This window comes from Camponotus floridanus, unplaced genomic scaffold, assembly GCF_003227725.1.
Source record: "Camponotus floridanus strain SB8 unplaced genomic scaffold, Cflo_v7.5 scaffold1, whole genome shotgun sequence".
NCBI classification, from domain to species: Eukaryota; Metazoa; Arthropoda; class Insecta; order Hymenoptera; family Formicidae; genus Camponotus; species Camponotus floridanus.
In genome coordinates, this window is record NW_020229214.1 from 9,413,688 (window position 1) to 9,434,487 (window position 20,800).

The following is a 20,800-nucleotide window of genomic DNA, read 5'->3' on the forward strand; positions in this document are numbered from 1 at the left end:
TTATTATATGATAATTATTATCTATATTTAAACACATGTTGAGAGAAAATCATACATCTCTGATAATGATATAAAAAGTTATATAAATGCTCAATTACTCGAATTGCATACATGCATTTTGTAATACGTGACCGCATGTATTCGTTAGATTCGTTTGTATGAATATCGTAAATGATGTATCGATGGCTTGGAACGAGAGAGAGAAGAGAGAGAGGGGGGGAGTCGCAACTGTAAAGATGAAATAAAAAATCATTAAAATATAAATAGAAATACACTGAAAATACAAAGCTGCGAATGTCCCATATTTTTTCAGTTGTGATTCCCTCGTTCTATACTATCGATCTGTGTCAGTGTGACATGTAACTGATATATACAAGTACGAGAAAGATACTGTACAATCTACAAGCGATAATCTCTTATTTTGTATGTATACGCACAGTATTCGCAATAAAAATCAGCGAAATATTAGAGAACGCATGTAGATTATCTTTTCAGGTAAAAATATACCCCCGCGTTGGAAATTGTCTAATTACCATTTAATAGATTACAGATTTTCATCGGTACAGTAAGTATTAAATAAAAAATTTATACACTTCAAGTTATATAACGACGCAAAACAATAAAATCGAAAACTCTCGCTTCTAATTTCTCTTCAGATTAAATGTCAAAATATCTTTAAAGGGACGCAAAAATTACTCCGTTTGTACAATTTTAAAGAAAAATAAATTCAAGTATTTAATTCGCAACAAGTAAATTCAAAATAGAATTCAATGCTTCATTTTTACTTTTACGTAATATATCGTCGGTTAATCCTTGAATGAAGAGATTATTAGAAATGATGAAAGATGTTTTATCCGTCAAGAGGATTCCGATGTCAAAGAGTTCGTTTATTCACTCTGTGGGATAAAGGAAAGAGTTGCATCACGCCCAACGAAAGAAAAACTAACTTTGGAATGAGAAAACGGCACGTATGACAGTTGGAATTGATTTATCGAAGTACGAGTTGAGATATAATTCGCGGAAAAACTTTGGCGAAACTCGTTAATTCCATCATGGCTTTATTTAAATACATAAACAATCTTTCAATGTACGAGATGAATATTAAAATCTATCATCCTAAGGTAAGCAAGACGAGAGGAGAGCCAAGCACGAGCACAAACCTAAAAGATGCTCTCTGCGAGAAGATTCCCGTGCATCACGATCTTCTAAGATATATTCGACGTTACTTCGGCCCGAATATTATCAGTCAAATTACGGTCGATAGTCTGTACGATGGATTAAGCGATGTAAAAGCAATTGTCAGGGAAACTTCGGAAATCGATCCTAAATACGGCGTAATAATCGTTATTATTTATCAATTATATAATTATTTTTTTTGTTTTGTATAAACGTATCTCAAAAAAATTATGTTGAAGAAATACCAAAGATATTCCAATCTTTTCTTCGATATTTGCTTAACTTATTGTCAGTCGTATTTATTTTTGTATAATAAATTGATTAAATAATTTATTCTCTTATTGATTTGATGAAGCTTTAAGCTTCTCGTGAAAACTATCAATACTTTTTCAATTTCGAAATTTCTTTAGATCTTGTACCGTGGATTGACTATACCGGAAGTAATCACTCTATTGCCTCGTCAAGGAAATTCGCCGAGTGCGGAAGCTATCTTTTGGTTGCTTTTAACCGGTGACATCCCGACGCAACAGCAGACGACTTCGTTAATCGCCGATTGGACATCGCGACGTCAAAAATATACCGAATGGTGGTCAGGTCCACGGGGTGAAACGATAGTTTCAATTTTGCGTTCTATGCCCGAGGCAATTACACCTATGCATAGATTATCGATCGCGCTCACAATTTTTAATATCAGCAAACAAGCAAAGGAAGCGAAAAGACACGGTGCTATACCGTACACATATTGGGAGGTAATTAAAAAAAAGATAAAAGTTTTTATTCAAAAAAATCATGTCACTTATATAAATTTGCATGTTATTAATAATGAAAAAAAGTTTTGTCTCCTGTAATAAGATATTAAGGAATAAAATGCAGTTTGCATTCTCTGCAAAGAATGTAATAATGAAATTAAAAATGAAATAGAAAATATTATGTATAAAGGGTCGTCTACAATGGCCGTAGCATAAAGTTGTAAGATTGTAAGCGAAATGAATCAAATTCATTTCCTACGGCTACTATGTATGTTCTACGGCGGACGATCGTTTGTAGACGACCCTTAAAAGTATAAGCACAAAATTTATAAAAGATATCTTTACTTTTAAATAAGCTTTATAGCTCTTTTTGAATTTTTAATTAAAACTAATTGTTAAAGAAAGTGGCATAATTTGATATCATAAAACTATTATCTTTTTATTACAAAGCACTATTATTTTATATTTTTTAATTAATGCGTCTCGCATCTATTATATTTCTTTCGATATATCTCATAAAATGTTTATTTTAATTTTATTTAAGTATACTTATGAGGACGGTATGGAATTTCTTGCAATTTTACCAGCAATCATCGGTCTAATTGCAAAGAGAAAAATATTGACAAATGTGAGCAGCAAAGGTGATTGGGTGCAATTTCTGTTAGAATGCTTGACCAACATGAATGAGAATTTTGACAGCCGAAAATCATCGGTCGCGGATTTCTTTAGATTATACATCACTTTAAACGCGTAAGTATAGCCGTAGCATAGCATAATAATTTTTTATTGTCCTAATAATATAAGTTCTCAGAAATGAAAAGTAAATTCAAATACTAAACATATTTTTAAAAATTAAAAAAATTAATTATCTAAAATATTTAAAAAAATTATAAATTGGAGAAAAAAGTGATTAACTGAGAGGCAAAATTTCGTGTATTAATTAAAATTCTGTGTAGTGTGTGTTAATTGAAATTTTGAAATTTTGTTTTTCAAATTTTTCAACCAAGTATTGGAAAAAATAAAAGAATTAAATAATTGTTAATATTAACAGTGATGACGATGGTGGGGCTCCTCCTGCTCATATCACGCATATTTTGGGCTCGACTGATCTCCATATAAATGAGATATTATCGAGCAGCGTTTTGGCGTACGTCGATGAGCCTAAAAGTGGAACGATGTTACAGGTCTCGATAACGAATGGTTAAAAGATAAAAAAATTCTTTAAGCTCTTATAAAATCTTTTTTTTTTCATAAATTATGTAGTGGAAAGAATTGCAAACGAAAGTCCAGAATACGCTCGGTCAAGCGTGGACGGAACATGGCTTGAGAAGTCGCGTGCTAAATTTATGGAGCAGAGATAAATTGATAGGGCACCAAGAGGCGGATTTCTGCGATCCTCGATATACGGCTCTTTTGGATTATGCCAGACAACATTTGCCCGATAATCCCGAAATCAAGGTACGATGCGCGCGATAGAAAAACATTCATCTTTGCTAAGGTACGATACAACCAGGATTTTTATAGCTCTCGCAGGATATTACGCGGATATTAAAATCGGCATTGAAGAAACCGAATAGGAAGCCTATTTATCCGGAACAAAGTGTCATAGCTTCGATTATTTTTCAGGTAGAATTATATGTATGTTTTTACAAGAATATAAGCAAAAATAAATTTTTTTTAAATTCATAACATTCAATATTCATAGTGTAATTTACATATTTTATAATTTTATAATTTATTTTATAATTTATAATTTATTTTATATTTTATAATTTATTTTATAATTTTTGTATATTTATTTTATAATTATTTCTCTTTTTTTAAAGAAAGGTTAAAGAAAAGAAAATAAAATGTCGCTCTTAAAATATTCTAACAAAATTGATGGAATATTTTGTAATGATTTATCTCTAGTGCTACGGATTGAAGGACATGAACTTCAATCAAACGATACTTTACATGGCGCGAACTTTGGGAATGATCGCTTCGATTATTTGGACTAAAGCTGTGAACGCGCCTGTCGAACATCCGATATCAAAATGCACTTATAGTTATATAGAATCGGTTCGTACTGACAGTATAAAAAAGCGAGGAAAATGTAAAACACATTTGCCAATGTAAGCTTTTTTAAATTTGACAATTTCTCTCTCTCTCTCTCTCTCTCTCTCTCTCTCTCTCTCTCTCTCTCTCTTATTCTTTTTATAAAAATTAATAATTATAATATTAATTATTAATTATTCACTAACCTTTATTCCATTTGTTCCACTATTCAATAATCTTTTTTTCTATGCTTATGTAATTTCGTCTGGAAATGATGTACGCGCACTTTTCAGATAAATTAATCGTGAAAAAAGTTTTCGTACTCAATCATTACGCGGCCATTTTTACAATGACACATATGACATCTACAGGAAATTCTCGATATTGATCTTAATCTGAACAGATGATATAACAGATTTCTTTTTTTTCAGCGTCGATACACACAAGAATACATAAAAACAGAGAGCACAAAGATGGAATGTTTAATGGATATTTTTAAAAACTAGATAAATGCACTTTTTAAAACTCGTCTAAAAATTCTATCCTTCACTCAACAAGATGAGAAAATTCATTAAAGAGAAAAAAAACTGAACGCGCCTTAATTTCAAATATCCTCTGTTTTAATACGCGTGCTCGAGCTAGATCCAATTATCGTCGTACAAATAATCTCAAAGAAAATGGCGTGACACGATATGCGTTCGCAAATTGCGATTATGATAAACAGAGATTCGGGAAAAGCGCCAAAGAGAATATTTGCTGCCTGAGACGAAAAATAGACGTCGAATTTTCTAGATTGCAAGATAACGAGGCAAAGCATCGAGCATGATTCCATGATCGTAACAAAATTTACATACAGTTATATATCTCAAGGTATATTCTTCTTCTTTCACAACTTTGAAATTGTTAAATATGTTAGTAAATATTTGCTGTTTAATTGTTTCCTTGATGCCTCTATATCGTGGCATTTATTTTCATTATTTTTGAAACTGCATAGATTATAACATTTAAAGTATGTGACGATATATTTTTTCCAAATATATTTCCTCTTAATTGAAATTATATCGCATGTATTATATGCTACACATTCTCCATTTTTGCTGTATCATTAAGAGTATTTTATAAAAAATTGTGTTTATATTAATAATATAACAAATAGAAATGGTAAATCATTTTGCATTTTAGATAAAATATGGATGAAAATAGACCAACAGAAGGAGTGCCAAGGGAAAACTGTAATTTGACAATGCCAGATATATCAAATTCAAATCAAGACAGACAAATTCAAGACTTGCCAGGTGATACGAGATATACATTGGGAAACATAAGCCCTGAAACAGCATTTAATTTTGGTGTCAGAACAGCAGAACGCTCTAGAATATTTGCAGATAATATATCCTCCACCATTCAAGGAATTCGTCCTCTTATACAACAGGCAGCGGTATGTATTATTCAAACAATACTAAATATTAAACAGAAACAATATTTTCTAATTGTTTGTTTTCTTGGAATAGCCTAATATATCATTGACATCACTCTTGAGCATTCATGGACTTCGAAACCAAGTTCATTCGGCTGCATTACCAAATGACAGCTATGTGATCAATTTAGAAGAACCTATAACAAACAATACTCGCAATGATCCTATGCGCAACCATTACCACATAACATCAACAGTATCAAATGATTTATCGAACAATACGCACGAGGGTGCAAACGAAATTATAGAAAGCCAAAATAATAATAATGCCTCAGAGAATACTACTGCCAACAGCAGTAATGTCCAAATAGGTCCAGAAACTCGAGCGATGCTGAAACAGCTTCAACAATATGTTCCCTTTATTGCTATTCTTCTTGCTAAGGGTTTTTACGATCATAGAGCCGGAATATTCATGTTTGTTGTACTGCTGATTGCATTCATTCACGCTAATAATGATCTTAAACGTGAGATCGCCAAACAGCATAATCGTAGTTGGTCGTTGCTTATGCTGATCTTGTGTTACATTACTGCCTGCATCTTCTTTGTCGGTTACACGTTCGATTTGCACGCCTTCATTCCTTATGCTGAACCACTCACAATTTGGGACTTACTGTGTTATGTCACAGTAATGGATTTCTTCCTCAAACTCATTACTATTATGTGCAAAGTTCTTTTGACTTGTTTACCAGTAAGATTATTGGCATTCCAAAATCGCGTAAGTATCCTTACTTCGCTTGAAATTATGGCTAAAGATTTATGCATTATATGAAATATAAAATGTCCCGACTCATTTCAGGGCAAGTATTATCTTATGGTGGAAGCGACGTCTCAGCTTTATCGATGTGTCGCACCTGTTCAACCGTGGTTGTATTACCTGTTCGAGACGTATCAAGGTCCAGAGAAAATCGTAGGAATTTTCTTCTCAGTGATGTATACCATGAGTAAAGGCAGTGATCTATTATCACGTTTCAAACTGTTTCGCACTGCTGTATGGAAATTATTCCAAAATGTGGTATGTAAAATTTTAATTATTTTGAAAATTGTCATGTTATTATATCAATATTAGTAACAACATAGCAATGCTTTTTCTTTATAGAGCTTAGGAGTATCTCCGTCGAAAGAACAACTGGTTGCATCCGGCGGTATATGTGCCATTTGTCACGAAGAATATACTACGCCGGTCAGGCTTCATTGCAAGCATATTTTCTGCGAAACGTGCGTGTCAACGTGGCTCGACAGAGAACGATCGTGTCCACTGTGTCGTGCATCCATCACAGATGATCCAATATATCGAGATGGCCATACGACACACTTTATCCAATTGTATTGATTCTGTCTTCAAAAATGATATCTTCTCTTGTACAGTCCTTTCATAATATTATTAAGTAAAAACGTAACAAGTTTTTATTAATGACAAACATGTTTGTCATCATTATAGAATAATTTTCAAATTTTTATATCTTTAAATTATTTATGACTATCAAATTAAACTCTTTGATAACATTATCGAATTAGTAACAAGTATATAATATGACCTTTTAATAAAATCAATTGCATTGCAAAATGCTCAGATTGAAATATTATTTACGTTTGAACATATGTAAAATATCTTGTACATAAGTGGTATGGTTACATATAGAAATTTCTCTATTGTCTAACATAAAAGAAATTGCGGTAGTACAAGGGTCATGAAACTTGAGAACTTTTAATTCTTTCATTGTAAAAAGAGTAAGAAAATCATTGTTCATGATACTTATTAAAAGAAGGATTCAATTAAATTGTATATGTTAAATAAATTGAAATTTTTTTGATTTATATAATTTTTTATATTGTTTTTATATATATATATATATAATTTTTTTTTTATTCAATTAATTTTTCCTTCAAATTTCTATATTACATATAACAAAGTTATCATGGACACTACATTTTTACAACTATATTTTTTGTCTTCCTGTATTAAAAAAAATAATATATATTATCCTGATATTAGGTTAATGTATGAAACATAATTCATCTAATAAAAGTTGCAACTAAAAAATAGTACATTTATATAATTACCCATAGAGTATCATTACATGCAACAACCCAGACTTAATAGAATTCCATTCCAATATCGCAAATATTTTAATACTTTTATGCCTTTTATTTCGCATGCATGTATATATTTTTCTATATTCTTTATAGATTTCTCTCTATGTACAATTCTACGTATTCCCATAAATAGACGAAATATTAAAATCACGATACTCGTATATCTTTTTAAATATTGAACAAATTTTAACTTAGAAAGAAAATAAGAAACATTTATTCACAGTGCTCAACCAAGAAAGTCATAATTCGATACATCCTCAAACTGCTGATTTTGTGTATTACCAGGTGCCATTGGCCTCGCTGTTATCTGTCCCCTTGGACCTACCATTTGTTGCTGTACTCCAAATACTTGTCTATATTGAGGTTGTGGCTGCAAAAAAATTAATATATATAATATACTATAAAAAATATTAGAAATATAAACACATTTTTTAATAATAAGAAATAATAAAAAAAGAAGTGAATAAAATTTAGGTTTTCTAGGAAACTTTCATAGCTATGATTCTTACTTGTTGTAATAAATGTCTGAGACCAAGATTATTTGCGGAAACAGGACGCATCAATCTTTGAGCGTTTGCCTGTTGATTGGACATAGCGGCTGGATTTAGGCTTCTCTGTGCCTGTTGCGCCTATAACAATAATTATTTTTTATCATCTCACGTGTATCATTTATTAAAAATATATATCTAGATAAGATAATAAAAAATAACTTGCCTCAAGTTGTTGTTTATATTGCATTTCTTGTTGTTGGGCCACTTCTAGATTTTGTTGAATCTGTATAATTATAATATTATACATATATATATAGCCATGAGAGTTTTCAAAACTTAAAAAAAAACTGTTTCTATTATTAAATATAAAAGTCTATACTTACATTTACCTCTAGTTGAGATTTATACTGTGCTTCTTGTCGTTGCGCATCCTCTAACGTTTGTCTTAGATGTTGAATTTTCAACAAATTTTGATGCCTGGCCATTTCTATATCATCAAATGGAGGTCGTTGCTGTCCGATCATACCACCAGCACCAGTATTCGCTTGTGGACCACTTATTCCACTATTCTATAAATATATAACAAACATCTTAATGAATATTTATTGATAAATAATCATTCTGTTTCTTAGAAAAACATGCTCACACGTTACCTGCATGTTCATTTGATTTTGTGGACCAGTAGTCGAAGTTAAGGTTTGTGGAGGAGCGTTAGTACATACAACGTTCTGCGTTATTTGGCCCCCTCCCATTGCCATAGTATTCGTTTGGGACATAAGAATACCACCTTGTGTACCTGTGGTAGGCATGGGAGCAGGAATCGTATTTCCCGGTCCAGGATTAGCCTAATGAAATTATATGAATACTCTCCGATATTTTTTCGTTAATTCATAGATCAATTCGCTTGTCGTTATGCTTACTTGTCCCTGTCTTAGAGAAGCGTGAGATGTTTTCTGCTGTTGTATCACTTTGCGAAGACGATCAACAAAACCTGTTTGATCGTTCGGGATAAAGCCTAAATATGTTTTTTTTTCTGCAGTGTATAAAAGAATAAGTACTTTTATCTCACAAGTCGGGCTCGTTGGAGCGGAGGTAAAATGAACACAACCTGCCTGAGAAATATTCCAAATTTTAAACATTATTTTTATTTAAAAGCTAAAAATGTATCATGTAACATAATGAATATACTTACAAATCCAGTACTCATCATTTTCGTTAAAGATTCCAATGCTTCACACGGCGTCGGATGGAAAAGAACAGATTTAGAATTCTTTAGATAAGAACCACCAATATTTCCTATCAATTGTTTTGGCATCAATTGCATAATTAATTTCTGTGGCCACGTATCTGCTTTCCTGAAATAATAAAGATTATGCAAAGTAAAAATAAAAGAAAAAACCTATCTCCAATAACGAAATAAAAATAAGATAGCGAGAAACAATAATTTACAATTCTGGTTCTCCATCTTTCAAATTAGCCGAAACATGACATGGAACATGTCTCGTTTGCTTTTGTGCATCTGTAGGATTTTTGGCCTTTTCGATCCATTCCACAATGCCGTGCCAGATGTTGTGGCGCTCGCGTGACCCGCCTTGTACAGTACCAGTAGACACAGTGCCCTAAAAATGGGAATGATACATGTATTAAATTAAATATATCTTTAACAACATACAATTTTTATACATATAAGATACATTTATAGATTAAAATATAAAACATTATAATTAAATGTAATACTAATTGTTGCAATGTTATTTACTTTGTGCATTGTTAGTTACTTGTGTTTGAGGATGAGTAATCTGTTGCGTAATGGAAGACACCGAGACTGGCGCTTGTTGCGAAGCTGTGACAGTCTGTGACACTTGAGTAGGCACTGATTGGCTAATACAAGACACAGTAAGTTGTGATCCCGGTTGACTATGGGTCGGTTGAGCAGCCATAGACATAGTAGCCTGTTGGGCATTTTGCTGTTGTTGCAATTGCATCGTCAATCGCAGCTGTTGCTGTTGTTGCGTGAGTTGTTGTTGTTGCTGTTGTTGCTGCTGCTGTTGTTGATTAGCCGCCATAACATTATTCCCACCTACTAAAACAAATTGTTCGAAAATCATAAAAATTATCTCGATTCGATAAACCGCATAAGCAACAATCAGCAATTATAATTTAAAAATTCAAATCTAACGGGCATCGAAAACCTTCTCGAGCCTTCGATTGATAAGAAAAACTCGAACGTTCAAGTTAGCTTAAATTTTTTCAACGCCTAAGAAACGCTTATCATGCTCGTTGACAATAACATTGTCAACCGTCGACGAAATCTAAGCAACATACGGGAATGCACGCCCATACGTCACGATCAGCTGATCGCCAATCAGCTGATCGAAAAAGATCGTGCGCATGACTATTGTAAAAATCTTAACTTCTGACCTCATCGGCGGCTAATAATGCGCGGCGCCCTGAGGTCACCGCCAAAATATAAAATTAATTGGTCCACGTCGCAACGAGCCCAAAATTTCGCTCGATATATAATGGGCACCGCGCGTGGACCCACCGAAGTCTTGCACTTTATGCTATCAGTACCGCTTATTCAACCGTTTTGTTAAAACCGCTAAATTCTTATATGACCGCTTATTTTCTCGGATCTCCGTTATCTCTTCATAAAAATTCGCAGATCAAACCGCATATTCTCGACTCGACCGCTATTTCTCTCGGACTTTGATTATCCGCACGTTTCCAACGCTCAACTCGCTACGCCGCTTGCGATGTCTCGCACGATAACCGCTTCGCTTCTTGCACCACTCGTTTTACTGTGAATCGTCATCACTGCACTGAACACTTGCCACTTTTATTCTTGACTTTAATAAAGTTCTGTCTTTTTGTCAATCAGAAGTGAATATCTTTTCACTCAACGATCTTCCACTTTCCTTAATTCACTGCCGGACTCGCTCGCGAACATAAATATTATGTAACTTGCATTATCAAGAGAAAATAAAAAGTAAGATTTCATCATTGGTGCTCTTACCATCCAATCTTTGACCAAATGCAGCTACATTGAGTCCTAACGACGACGGTGGCTGCGTTAATTGCGCTATTAGCGCACTGCCCTGCGTATTTGTAGGCGCAGCAGCGCCTGGTGTTATATACGGTCGCATCCATCTGGCTCTCGTAGCTATATTCACTCCTGCCGGATGATAATTCGGTGGCGCGGCAATTTGCGGGTTGTAAGGAGGCCGTGCGGTATTCATTGGTGCCGCCATGCTCGACGGTACATTCTGATGGACCGTAATATTTTGAGGCGTTTGATTCCTGAAGGCAGGACTTTGCTGCTGATTCGGCGGGGCAATGTTCTGCTGTACTTGATTAGTGTTTGGACTATCATTGCTCTGTAATGGACTTAGAGGGATTTGCGTCACGCTGCTTGTATTATGAACATTACCGCCCATTTGCGGACTAACGGGTCTTTCCTTTAAGTTGTAATTTCGTAACAACACCAAATGCCGTGGATCTTTGGCATAATTTTTCGTTTGCGATGACTGTAAATCACCGCCAGCCTTTTCAAATAATTTGTATAATGCTGGAATTTTTCTCGGTGATAATATAGAAATGTTAATATTTCTCTGAAAAATTATACACACAAGTATAAATAGATACATATGTGTTCTTTAAATATATTACATTTACGCTTGATGTAGTTCTTATATTATTCACCTCTTGATAGATAGCAGCTAACTGTTCAATAGTGTGACCAGCAAATTTGTAAGATTCTTGAATCATAATTTGATATGGAGGTGAATTACATATCAAGATACAATGTTTCTGTGATGCAGTATTTGGCTCTCGCCTCAGTTGCAAATCTTCAAAACATTGTAAACCTGTTGCGAGGCCTTCACCTATATTTGCACAAGATTCTCCCTTCCCACCAACCATTCTAGACAATGGAGTATTATTATTAAAGTAAATTAATCAATAGAAAAAATATCTAATTTTAAGGATATAATATATAATGTATTATTTTTAGTTTTGCAATTTTTACAATTATATTATAAAAGATGTGCAACTACAAATATATGCTTTTACTTACTCAAGCTTGTCCAAGACCACCAATAGCTTATGAGGATTTGAATAAGGTCCAAAAGTTTCTGTACAAGGTGATGGTAAGCAATCAGCGGCATGGTAAACAACTATTCCATACAATGTTGTACTATTCTATTATACAATTATTAATTATTAAGATAAATCATAAGTTAATTTCAAAATAATATAAGAAATATATAATTATATTATACCTCAGAGACATATTCTCTGTCTTCTATGCCACCTTGACTAAAATATCTGTGCACAGAAATATGAAAAATAAATTAATAAAAAAATCTCTTTACACTATATATATTATAAAATTAACATTTTAATAAATATAATATATATTTATAATTTAATGCACTTACTCTAATGTAGGAATAAGATAATTTGTTTTAAGATCATTGAGGTATGCGCCATTAACAGCTGTTCCTTCAATGACAAATATAACATCGGCTTGTATTCCATGTTCAGTAGGTCCTGTTACCATTATCCTGGAGTATGAAAGAAATTATTTATAACTTGTACAAGTACTTTCACCAAGTTGTGTATATATATTGTATTTTGTATATATATATTTTGTAAAAAATCATCTTTCCAAAGATTTACGTCATCTAGCTTTGATAAAAATAAAAATTGATAGAGTTTACTTAGTATAGCCTTTACAATTACATCCTACTTAAGATAAATTTCATATATATTATTATAATATACACATTTTTCAAACTAACAACAAACTTAACATACACATTAAATACAAACCAAATTTATTAATTATATTGTTTCAGAAACGACTTGGCAAATTTACATTCAGTTAAGATTGACATCCGATTAAATAATTCACCTGTCTATTTCGATTTTTTAAAAAATATATATTAAACATATATGTTACACGAAGAAAATTATTTTTCTGTAAGAACTACAAAAAGAAACAAAGTTACAGAAGCATAACTACCTGTTTGTTGTAATCACAGACTTCTATATATATATGTCTGTCGTAATATGCACTTTAGCAAAATGATACAATGAAATTATTCGCAACTATTTATTTTACATTAGAGAATTTTTTCCAGCAATTGGAGAGTTCTCTCTCTCTCTCGCCATATAAGGTTTGTTCTTTCCAGCTGAACTTTCTGTACTAGTTCATAAAGTGTACACTGAGGCGTTCTTTTTAGAGAGAAGTGACGTCAAAGATGACTGTTCTTTTCAATAGTGCAACAGAACTGAGTAGAGCGGTTCACTGAACTGCCTGCCCCAGGAGTCTGTTCTTTTCAGCTGTACTGCTGCACTAGTGCAATAAGTTAGAAAGAGACAAACATACTTTCTTTCACTCTAACTAATTGCACTAGTGCAGCAGTGCAGCTGAAAAGAACAGATCCCTTCTCGTTTCTATCTACATTTCTGCACCTATGAAATTTTTACTGTACTCGTCAGTCCTAGTTCAGAACTAGTGCAGAACTAGTGCAGCTGAAAAGAGCAAACCTTCTGAAATCACCTCTTCGGAATTTCTCGTTCCAATTCTCTAACACAGCGTAAATCCCTGCAATACCGACGTACCTGCAAGCTGGGAATGGTTACCCTCATTCGCCGATAGATGTCATTGGCGGCGCTTCGATCGCCACGCGGCGCGCGCAGCCATCGCTTGCGCATAACCTAAGACATAACCCCGTCACCCCGTCGCGTGTGCGGTGTACACGTGAGGAGGTGTCCGGGAGGTGTACGTACTCGTCGTTCGCGCGGCATCTGACTACTGTGCACGTATCGATGGTGAGCAGGAAGTGTGCACGAGTCGTCTCGTGACATCCCGGGCGGTTTCAAAAGCGAGCCGTTTTATCTGCGATTTCATACGTGATTATGCTGTATAGACGCGCGATCGTGCGCCGACAGTATGTACACGCATATATTACTGCACACGCTGTTAAAACTCGCGCATTTCCTACATAATGTGTACATCGCGATTCGCTACGCCTGCATCGTCGGTTACCGCAAGTGCACGGGTCTCTTGTGCGCGAGGACGGAGCTCGACCTGCTCCTGCGTATGCGCGCGAAAACCAAGAAGATACCCAGGCACTTGGTAATCGTGTTAGGACTGTGCGACGAGTCGGTCCTGGACTGTGTGCGTATAATAGGATGGTGCATTGCACTTAATATACCTTACATCAGCTTCTTTGACCGTAATGGTAAAAAAACGATTTGGTATCAATCTATATATCTCTCTCTGTATGTGAACAATTTTGTCGCGAAAGAAAGATCATATCTTATACCCTGTGTATATTATGTATGCGCTTGTGTTCAAGGTCAATGTATTTGTTCTATGATGTTAATCTCAAAATAATCACAAATATTAGCATACTCTGGAGGTTTGCGCAACATTTTTTTGCCATTCAATGCAATATCTTGGAGTTGAAGCATCATGTTGCAAATTGAATTGCATTGTTTCAGTTACATTTTATTATCACAAGTTCTATCTAAGATATCTAAGATTATCTAAGATATCTTGATTGTGTGCGCAGCTCTAAGATTATAGAAAATGTGATTCTCCTATTATATTATTATATATCTGATTATGTTATTGTATAACATTTCTATAATTTTATAGCATTAATAAGATTATAATCAATTATAATCTGTAAAAAAAAGAATTTTATTGTAATAAAATATTGCATTTCATAGGAAGATAAAATTCAGTTATCCGATGAACTATGTAATATTTTGTTTGTTCTTAACAATTTTGCTTTGCATATTTTGGTTTGCATCTATTATTTTTCAATGTATCAATCAATTTATTTTGCTTGTTAATAAGTAATGAAATTATGATTAGAAAATAATTTCCTTATGAATTATTGTTTTCTATTGCATCATCCATATTATTAATCCCTTTTCGTTACATAAATTTATCAATTCTTACATTGTTTTTTCTGTAATAATTTTTTCTATAGTTTATAACTTCTATATTTTTAGGTCTATATTTTCTATAGTTGATAACAAGAGCATGTATTATTATAATAATAATAAAATAACAAAAGTAAGACAAAAATAAATATAAAAGTAACAATGTGATAAAATGTGATAAATGTTTTTAATGAGTTTGTATAATACATGTGGACTGAGACTAAATTTCTTTATGCAAAAGTACAGAAAAATATATATTTTTGCAAGTGCCTTGCAATTGTCATTATGTAATTTAATATTATATATCTTAATAATCAAATCTTGCAACAAAAGATGAGTTATATATTTTTAATATATATTGAGCGTCTCTAAAATATATATTTATTATACTTTTCTACAAAAAATTAAATATAATTATTAATATATATAAAAAAGATAGAATATATAAAATTACAAAAAGGTATATAATGTGTATAATGTGAAATTATGAAGAATATAAACAAAATTCATGTATATACTAATAAAAAACATTTATGCAAATGTAATTGTTTTAATTATAGATAGAGCAAAATAATTTCATTCAGTAATTAATTTTATATAGAGGTACACATGGGTATAAATTATTTATGAGAAATATATTAATTTTGTTTATTTAAAAATAATAAATATATAAATATGAATAATTACTATATAAATTAAAATTTATGAAATTTATATTTTCCAGGTTTCTTGAAAAAAAATGAAGCAAATCTTAAAGAAGAATTTGCAAAAAAGCGGCCTGATTTAATAGAGCATATTATTTGGAATTCACATACAAAGCCACCTAGTCAAAATGGAATAACTGGTATAATACATTGTTTTTATTTATTTATGCTTGTTATTTATATTTATATATGATTATATTGATGACTATCTAATTATTTTCAAGAATATTGAAAGTAAAATTAAAATAATAACTCTCTTTTAGCTTAGATTTTTTAGAATAAATTCAAGTAACAATAATATAACTAACATAAACATTGTTATGTTATGTTAAATACTTATATATAAAATATTCTTTTTTTTTGTACTATTTTTACATCTTTCTAATATATTTCTCTTTAGACATAAGCAACAAACTTTTATCTTATTAGTTTATTGTCAATTGATTATTTTTGATAGCTAAAACTAAAAATAAAGTAGAACTCAAAACTATACAAAGTGACTTATTATTCCAAAATAAGTACTGACTTTATAATTATATGCAGTTCTTAATCATGTGTATTGTATACTGATATCAGGCACTGAATGTTGCGTTACACTGTATGTTATGTTATATAATCACATGCATGGAGGTGAAATATAATATTTAAACAATATATATATGATACTTTTCTCTCTGGAATTGTGTATTATTAATATTTCACAAATTTCTGTGTTATTGAATCATAAAATAAATATTCATTTATTAATAATATGTAGTATTAAAATGTAGTATATTATTAATAAATATTCATTTATCAATAATATGTCATCTGTTTTTTCCTTTTTTATTTATTTTCTTTTTTAAGGAAATCTACTAATCTTTTTTATGTTTCAATTACAGGCAGCAAGTCAAAAATAAATGTATTATTACTATCTGATACAGATAATAAAGGGAAAATAGTAACATTAGTGCAATCATTGACAAGAGCTGTATCTTTGGGGAAACTTGACCCAGAAGATATTACAGATCAATTAATATCTGAGAAGTTAAATATGAAAGGATTGCCCAATCCTGATCTTGCTTTAATATATGGCTACACTTGTTCCACACATGGTCTACTACCATTGCACACAAGAACAACAGAGTTTTTGTAAGAACATAATATATATATTATTATTGTATAAAAATATATTTTCCAAGTTTAAATTTCATTTTTCTCTTAAACTGTTAATTTCTTTTTTTCAGAACGCTACCGTTGTACATTAGTATATCAGTGGAAGATTTCATATATCTACTAGAAAGATATAGTAAATTTGTACAACGGTATGGGAAATGATACATAAATGATACATGTATATAATTGATCTTATTTATATAAAACTGCATTTCAATAAGGAAAAATAAATTATCGTGAAGACTGAGCGTCTAATATAATTATTTTATATGTGCTGCAGAGATAAAAATGTATAGTCAAAATTGTATCATGAGATAATGTTAATATTATAATTGAGAGATATCAAAAAGAATTATTGCCTAAATTAATAATTGGTATGTAATACTGCATACTACATAAGAGAAAACGGTTATTTGCTATATTTTTATTTTCATACAAGCATAAAATTTGTTTATTTCATGTAATAAATGTAATTTTATTTGTATAATCTATATTAATATTACAAATAATAATATTACAAATATATGTTTTTAAAACTTTCAGTTATAATAGCTGAATGTTGCAATAGTTACATGGCAAACACTTATGATTACCTTGCATAGCTTTATATGATAAGATAATTGAATATATGATAGTTTCGATAGTTTTAAGAGTTCCTAATACCCAGTGCTTGTTCCAATTCTGCCCGTTTTTGCTGTACTTTTGTGTAAAAGTACCTACACACAGCTTCCTGTGCCCATGGTTGGTAGTAAAATTCGGCTCTTCTTTCTTCTTCTGGATTGCCAACAACATCTGTCATGGTTTTTAAATCTCTAGTTTGAGAGATGATCCACTTGTTAATAAATTGTTGCGGATCTTTAGCAAAACTCAGAAAGAATTCGCGATTGGTCTTCAATTGATTAATCGTTTCAACAGTTTCATGAATCTTGTTATCCAGACTCTGAATTTCTTGCTGGCTCGCGGTTGACAATAAGAAATTATTCATTTGCGTCTTCAGAGTATCGTCAACCTCTACATCAATGTCATAACACGCAGTCTGCTTTGTTTCTGTGCCTGAATAATGTAAATTTTATATCAGATACTTAAATTAATTTTAATTTATAATATAGCTACAATATAAACTTATTAATTTGCAAACTTATTTTTATTACAATAATATTCAGATTAGATGTAAAAGTATTTTACTTACCTTCTACGCTTATGATATGATTTATTACAATAGGATCGGGTGGGTGCAGTAATGGATTCAGTCGTTGCGGTATTTCCGCAAATTTCATTCGCGGACAGGCAAAAATCTGTTCCAAATATTTATCACAATTGATAAATTCTCTTTCGTGACTGTCCTGTAGCTTGTGCGTCTTTATATATTGCCAGAGTGCGGATATAATTACGGGTCGTGTCTGTGTGTGTACTCCTAATAATCGCGCTAATCTTGGATCCAATTTAAACTGGAATATATAATTAATAATGAAGTTGAGTTATATACTTACAATACTACATACAATAATGTTCACTCTTATGTAAAAAAAGAGTACCTGCAACGGCTGATAATCGAGAAGAAGAAGAATTGTACAACGAACATTTTTATCGCCGGGTCTTTTAACTTGAAATCCGTCAGTTTCTTGAGTAGTTAATGTACGATGCCATTCAACTAAATGATTGTCAGGACCATATAGATCTTTATCCAACTCTATCACTAAACTTTTGAAGAAAGACGAAAATTTGCGCTTTACCTACAAAAGTCGCAAAGTTATTAATGCGTAATTAATAACATATTCGATTTTATATATATACAGGATGTTCGGAAAATCGGCCGCAGAAAAATTGAAATTTTTAAATTTATATTTATATAGCTTTCTTCCTTCTTTTTGGATACCGAATCACTTCCCGAAGTACTGCGGATGATTTTTCTGACACCCTATATATTACATATACAAAATCAAATGTTAGATAATATGAAAGAGAAAAGAACACGCCATTAATATGCCAGTTTTATAGTTGTTTTATAATGCATTGCAGCATTACATACCTTATTGGGATCATTTTTAGTATCATCTAAAAGACGTCCTTCGACTCGAAGTTCCCAGGATGCTACAGATCCTTCTTCTCCTTCACCCGCCTCTTTAGCGGGATAAAACGTATTTGAGATAAAAATACGTAATTTCCGTTTTTGTTTCATTGGACGTTTCAAAGCTTCTTGAATATCGAGACGCTTCCGCATTATAGTTGCATCCAATTTTCTCTCGAATGCGAGTAGATCCATATAAGCTTGCGACTCTGGCACCAAATCGCGTACTTTCTGAGGCAGTATTTTGTCTGCCAATTTCTTCTTTTTCTTTGATGTGGAATGTGAAAAATCACTGTTCCAAAAACACCTAAATGAGTTTATTCGAAAACCATAGATACAGAAATTATAAATAGTTTTGTAAGCCTTGCGTCGCAGTTGGGACATTCCTGATAAAACTTAGTTGGATAGTTAACTTAGTTTAGATAAAACGCAATTGGAACAAGACATTATCAGAATTTTATTACAAATATTATAAATATAAATAGAGGAATGTTTTAAATATTTTATACGTAAAAAGAACAAGAAAAAGGGATACAGCATGCAAAAAGAAAGTATGCAAATAAGATAAAGCTAATCATTAAAATATATCCGGATTAAAATAGAAATGCAAAATCTACGTGGACACATTGCAAGATAAAGATAAATAGAAAGCAAATTTCTCTTGATAAATGTTCTCTTGACTTACGGTTTTTGTTGTGACATAGGAATACGTTGATCTGCAGTTCTTTTTCCAACAGGTGGTGTGGGCATTGGACCTTGACGCAAATTTGAATAAGGCTGATTTGGCCTCATTATTCCTCCAGGACCAGGTCCTGCATTACCCATCTGTGGCGGTGGAGTAAATCCAGATCTCTGTTGTATCTATGAGGAAAATCATTTGCTTGTAATGGTAATTTATCCAATATACACATTTTAAAGATTATATAACTATATAATTATATAATTATTAAACATTGTTATCAATTTCATTAAATTTGAAAATTATATAGTCTATAATCTAATTATATAATTTTTTTATGTAGCATCTATTCATTATATTAAAATTAAAAGGTATGCTTACTGGAAAATTTGGCCCAGAATACTGGCGTAAGTTTGGTGGTACCGCTGCTGGTGGATACCGCTGAGGAGGTGGTCCATTGCTTCCTGTATTTGGTACAGGAAATCTCTGTGCCATCTTTTCTTGCTCCTTTAGAAGAAAAATGAATAAACAATCTTAAATATATCTTTTTCAGAAAAAGTAATGAAATTGTAATAATATATTCATAATTGATATTCTACAAACATAACATAACCTGATATAGAAAGATAGTTGTTAAGACTACTCAAGATAAACAATGTATATTATATGCAGTCATAACTTGTGTAATTATCATGTATGATCACGTAAAAGATAGTAAAAAATAGACAAGTTTGCGCGAAATTAATATATTCGTTTTTGAAAATCACTTTGAATTAGCCAATTCCTCAGGTAGATTATAAGTAGAATTATTGTACTTTTAATTATTTTGCTGAGCAGAATGTATACGTACCACAAATCTAATAAGAATTATTTATCAAGTACAGATACAAATAAACAAGTATCACGAAGTAACCTACGTAATGCTAGTTGATGTTTGACAATACACAACTTGGCTCCGTTTTCCCAAAACTTCTTCCAGCTTCCAGCGTCTCGATTATCGCGGTTTGATGAACACATATTTTACAGTGTCGCCAACATGGTATCTAAAAGTTTCCTAGAATCCCCTACTCTTTAGCTATCATTTACAATCATCTCGTTCATTGGTCAATTTCTACAATATTTTCATTTACGCACAATAGTCTAGTATTTTTTAACCCATGCATTTGCTCTCTTTAGGGATTCAGTATCTCTTTCTTACTTATCATTC

At 31.9% G+C, this 20,800-nt stretch overlaps 5 protein-coding genes across 8 annotated transcripts; 3 read left to right on the top strand and 2 right to left on the bottom strand.

The window, feature by feature from the left end:
• The first annotated feature begins 1,094 nt into the window (after positions 1-1,094).
• Positions 1,095-4,043, top strand: LOC105249693 (probable citrate synthase 2, mitochondrial). Its single transcript, XM_011255349.1, has 7 exons — positions 1,095-1,334; positions 1,587-1,925; positions 2,470-2,675; positions 2,977-3,109; positions 3,189-3,383; positions 3,450-3,551; positions 3,837-4,043. The coding sequence occupies exons 1-7, from the start codon at positions 1,095-1,097 to the stop codon at positions 4,041-4,043; spliced, it is 1,422 nt and encodes a 473-aa protein (XP_011253651.1).
• A 575-nt stretch (positions 4,044-4,618) lies between these two features.
• On the top strand, positions 4,619-6,860 carry LOC105249682 (RING finger and transmembrane domain-containing protein 2). Its single transcript, XM_011255336.3, has 5 exons — positions 4,619-4,832; positions 5,145-5,400; positions 5,474-6,154; positions 6,236-6,451; positions 6,536-6,860. Exons 2-5 carry the CDS (start codon positions 5,152-5,154, stop codon positions 6,767-6,769), a joined length of 1,380 nt encoding a protein of 459 aa, XP_011253638.1. The 5' UTR covers positions 4,619-4,832; positions 5,145-5,151; the 3' UTR covers positions 6,770-6,860.
• Positions 6,861-7,499: 639 nt separating this feature from the next.
• LOC105249681 (mediator of RNA polymerase II transcription subunit 25) lies at positions 7,500-13,258 on the bottom strand. Of its 2 annotated transcripts, none has more exons than XM_011255335.3 (15): positions 13,051-13,258; positions 12,464-12,589; positions 12,305-12,350; positions 12,100-12,224; positions 11,727-11,946; positions 11,041-11,635; positions 9,803-10,104; positions 9,474-9,643; positions 9,217-9,379; positions 8,945-9,136; positions 8,678-8,869; positions 8,408-8,593; positions 8,248-8,307; positions 8,043-8,162; positions 7,500-7,903 (listed from the first exon to the last, which is right to left on the bottom strand). In XM_011255335.3, the coding sequence occupies exons 2-15, from the start codon at positions 12,583-12,585 to the stop codon at positions 7,760-7,762; spliced, it is 2,637 nt and encodes an 878-aa protein (XP_011253637.1). In that variant the 5' UTR covers positions 12,586-12,589; positions 13,051-13,258; the 3' UTR covers positions 7,500-7,759. The 2 variants fall into 2 exon arrangements, with proteins under 2 accessions (XP_011253637.1, XP_011253636.1); XM_011255334.3 differs by having other exon boundaries at positions 9,803-10,107; positions 13,051-13,252.
• Positions 13,259-13,734: 476 nt separating this feature from the next.
• Positions 13,735-17,113, top strand: LOC105249679 (dehydrodolichyl diphosphate synthase complex subunit NUS1). The gene is made up of 4 exons (XM_011255332.3): positions 13,735-14,275; positions 15,712-15,831; positions 16,573-16,822; positions 16,918-17,113. Exons 1-4 carry the CDS (start codon positions 13,984-13,986, stop codon positions 17,006-17,008), a joined length of 753 nt encoding a protein of 250 aa, XP_011253634.1. The 5' UTR covers positions 13,735-13,983; the 3' UTR covers positions 17,009-17,113.
• A 261-nt stretch (positions 17,114-17,374) lies between these two features.
• Positions 17,375-20,592, bottom strand: LOC105249678 (brahma-associated protein of 60 kDa). Of its 3 annotated transcripts, none has more exons than XM_011255331.3 (7): positions 20,511-20,592; positions 19,975-20,100; positions 19,600-19,775; positions 18,876-19,206; positions 18,382-18,579; positions 18,036-18,294; positions 17,375-17,899 (listed from the first exon to the last, which is right to left on the bottom strand). In XM_011255331.3, exons 2-7 carry the CDS (start codon positions 20,086-20,088, stop codon positions 17,493-17,495), a joined length of 1,485 nt encoding a protein of 494 aa, XP_011253633.1. In that variant the 5' UTR covers positions 20,089-20,100; positions 20,511-20,592; the 3' UTR covers positions 17,375-17,492. The 3 variants fall into 3 exon arrangements, with proteins under 3 accessions (XP_011253633.1, XP_011253631.1, XP_011253632.1); XM_011255329.3 differs by having other exon boundaries at positions 18,876-19,221; XM_011255330.3 differs by having other exon boundaries at positions 18,876-19,221; positions 20,444-20,592.
• Positions 20,593-20,800: the final 208 nt, after the last annotated feature.

What these genes read in the sequence shown, in the direction of transcription:
- LOC105249681 (XM_011255334.3), bottom strand. Translation starts at nt 12,585, where the DNA reads ATGGTAACAGGACCTACTGAACATGGAATACAAGCCGATGTTATATTT. An exon ending in GTGGTCTTGGACAAGCTTGA is followed by an intron (nt 11,947 to 12,099) that starts GTAAGTAAAAGC and finishes TCCATTGTCTAG; the next exon opens with AATGGTTGGTGGGAAGGGAG. An exon ending in TTACTCATCCTCAAACACAA is followed by an intron (nt 9,644 to 9,802) that starts GTAACTAACAAT and finishes TCCCATTTTTAG; the next exon opens with GGCACTGTGTCTACTGGTAC.
- LOC105249679 (XM_011255332.3), top strand. Translation starts at nt 13,984, where the DNA reads ATGTACACGCATATATTACTGCACACGCTGTTAAAACTCGCGCATTTC. An exon ending in TAGTCAAAATGGAATAACTG is followed by an intron (nt 15,832 to 16,572) that starts GTATAATACATT and finishes TTTCAATTACAG; the next exon opens with GCAGCAAGTCAAAAATAAAT. An exon ending in ACAAGAACAACAGAGTTTTT is followed by an intron (nt 16,823 to 16,917) that starts GTAAGAACATAA and finishes TCTTTTTTTCAG; the next exon opens with AACGCTACCGTTGTACATTA.
- LOC105249678 (XM_011255329.3), bottom strand. Translation starts at nt 20,088, where the DNA reads ATGGCACAGAGATTTCCTGTACCAAATACAGGAAGCAATGGACCACCT. An exon ending in CTAAAAATGATCCCAATAAG is followed by an intron (nt 18,580 to 18,875) that starts GTATGTAATGCT and finishes CGACTTTTGTAG; the next exon opens with GTAAAGCGCAAATTTTCGTC. An exon ending in TCATATCATAAGCGTAGAAG is followed by an intron (nt 17,900 to 18,035) that starts GTAAGTAAAATA and finishes TACATTATTCAG; the next exon opens with GCACAGAAACAAAGCAGACT.
- LOC105249693 (XM_011255349.1), top strand. Translation starts at nt 1,095, where the DNA reads ATGAATATTAAAATCTATCATCCTAAGGTAAGCAAGACGAGAGGAGAG. An exon ending in TTATACATCACTTTAAACGC is followed by an intron (nt 2,676 to 2,976) that starts GTAAGTATAGCC and finishes TAATATTAACAG; the next exon opens with TGATGACGATGGTGGGGCTC. An exon ending in TAGCTTCGATTATTTTTCAG is followed by an intron (nt 3,552 to 3,836) that starts GTAGAATTATAT and finishes ATTTATCTCTAG; the next exon opens with TGCTACGGATTGAAGGACAT.
- LOC105249682 (XM_011255336.3), top strand. Translation starts at nt 5,152, where the DNA reads ATGGATGAAAATAGACCAACAGAAGGAGTGCCAAGGGAAAACTGTAAT. An exon ending in CTCTTATACAACAGGCAGCG is followed by an intron (nt 5,401 to 5,473) that starts GTATGTATTATT and finishes TTCTTGGAATAG; the next exon opens with CCTAATATATCATTGACATC. An exon ending in TATTGGCATTCCAAAATCGC is followed by an intron (nt 6,155 to 6,235) that starts GTAAGTATCCTT and finishes GACTCATTTCAG; the next exon opens with GGCAAGTATTATCTTATGGT.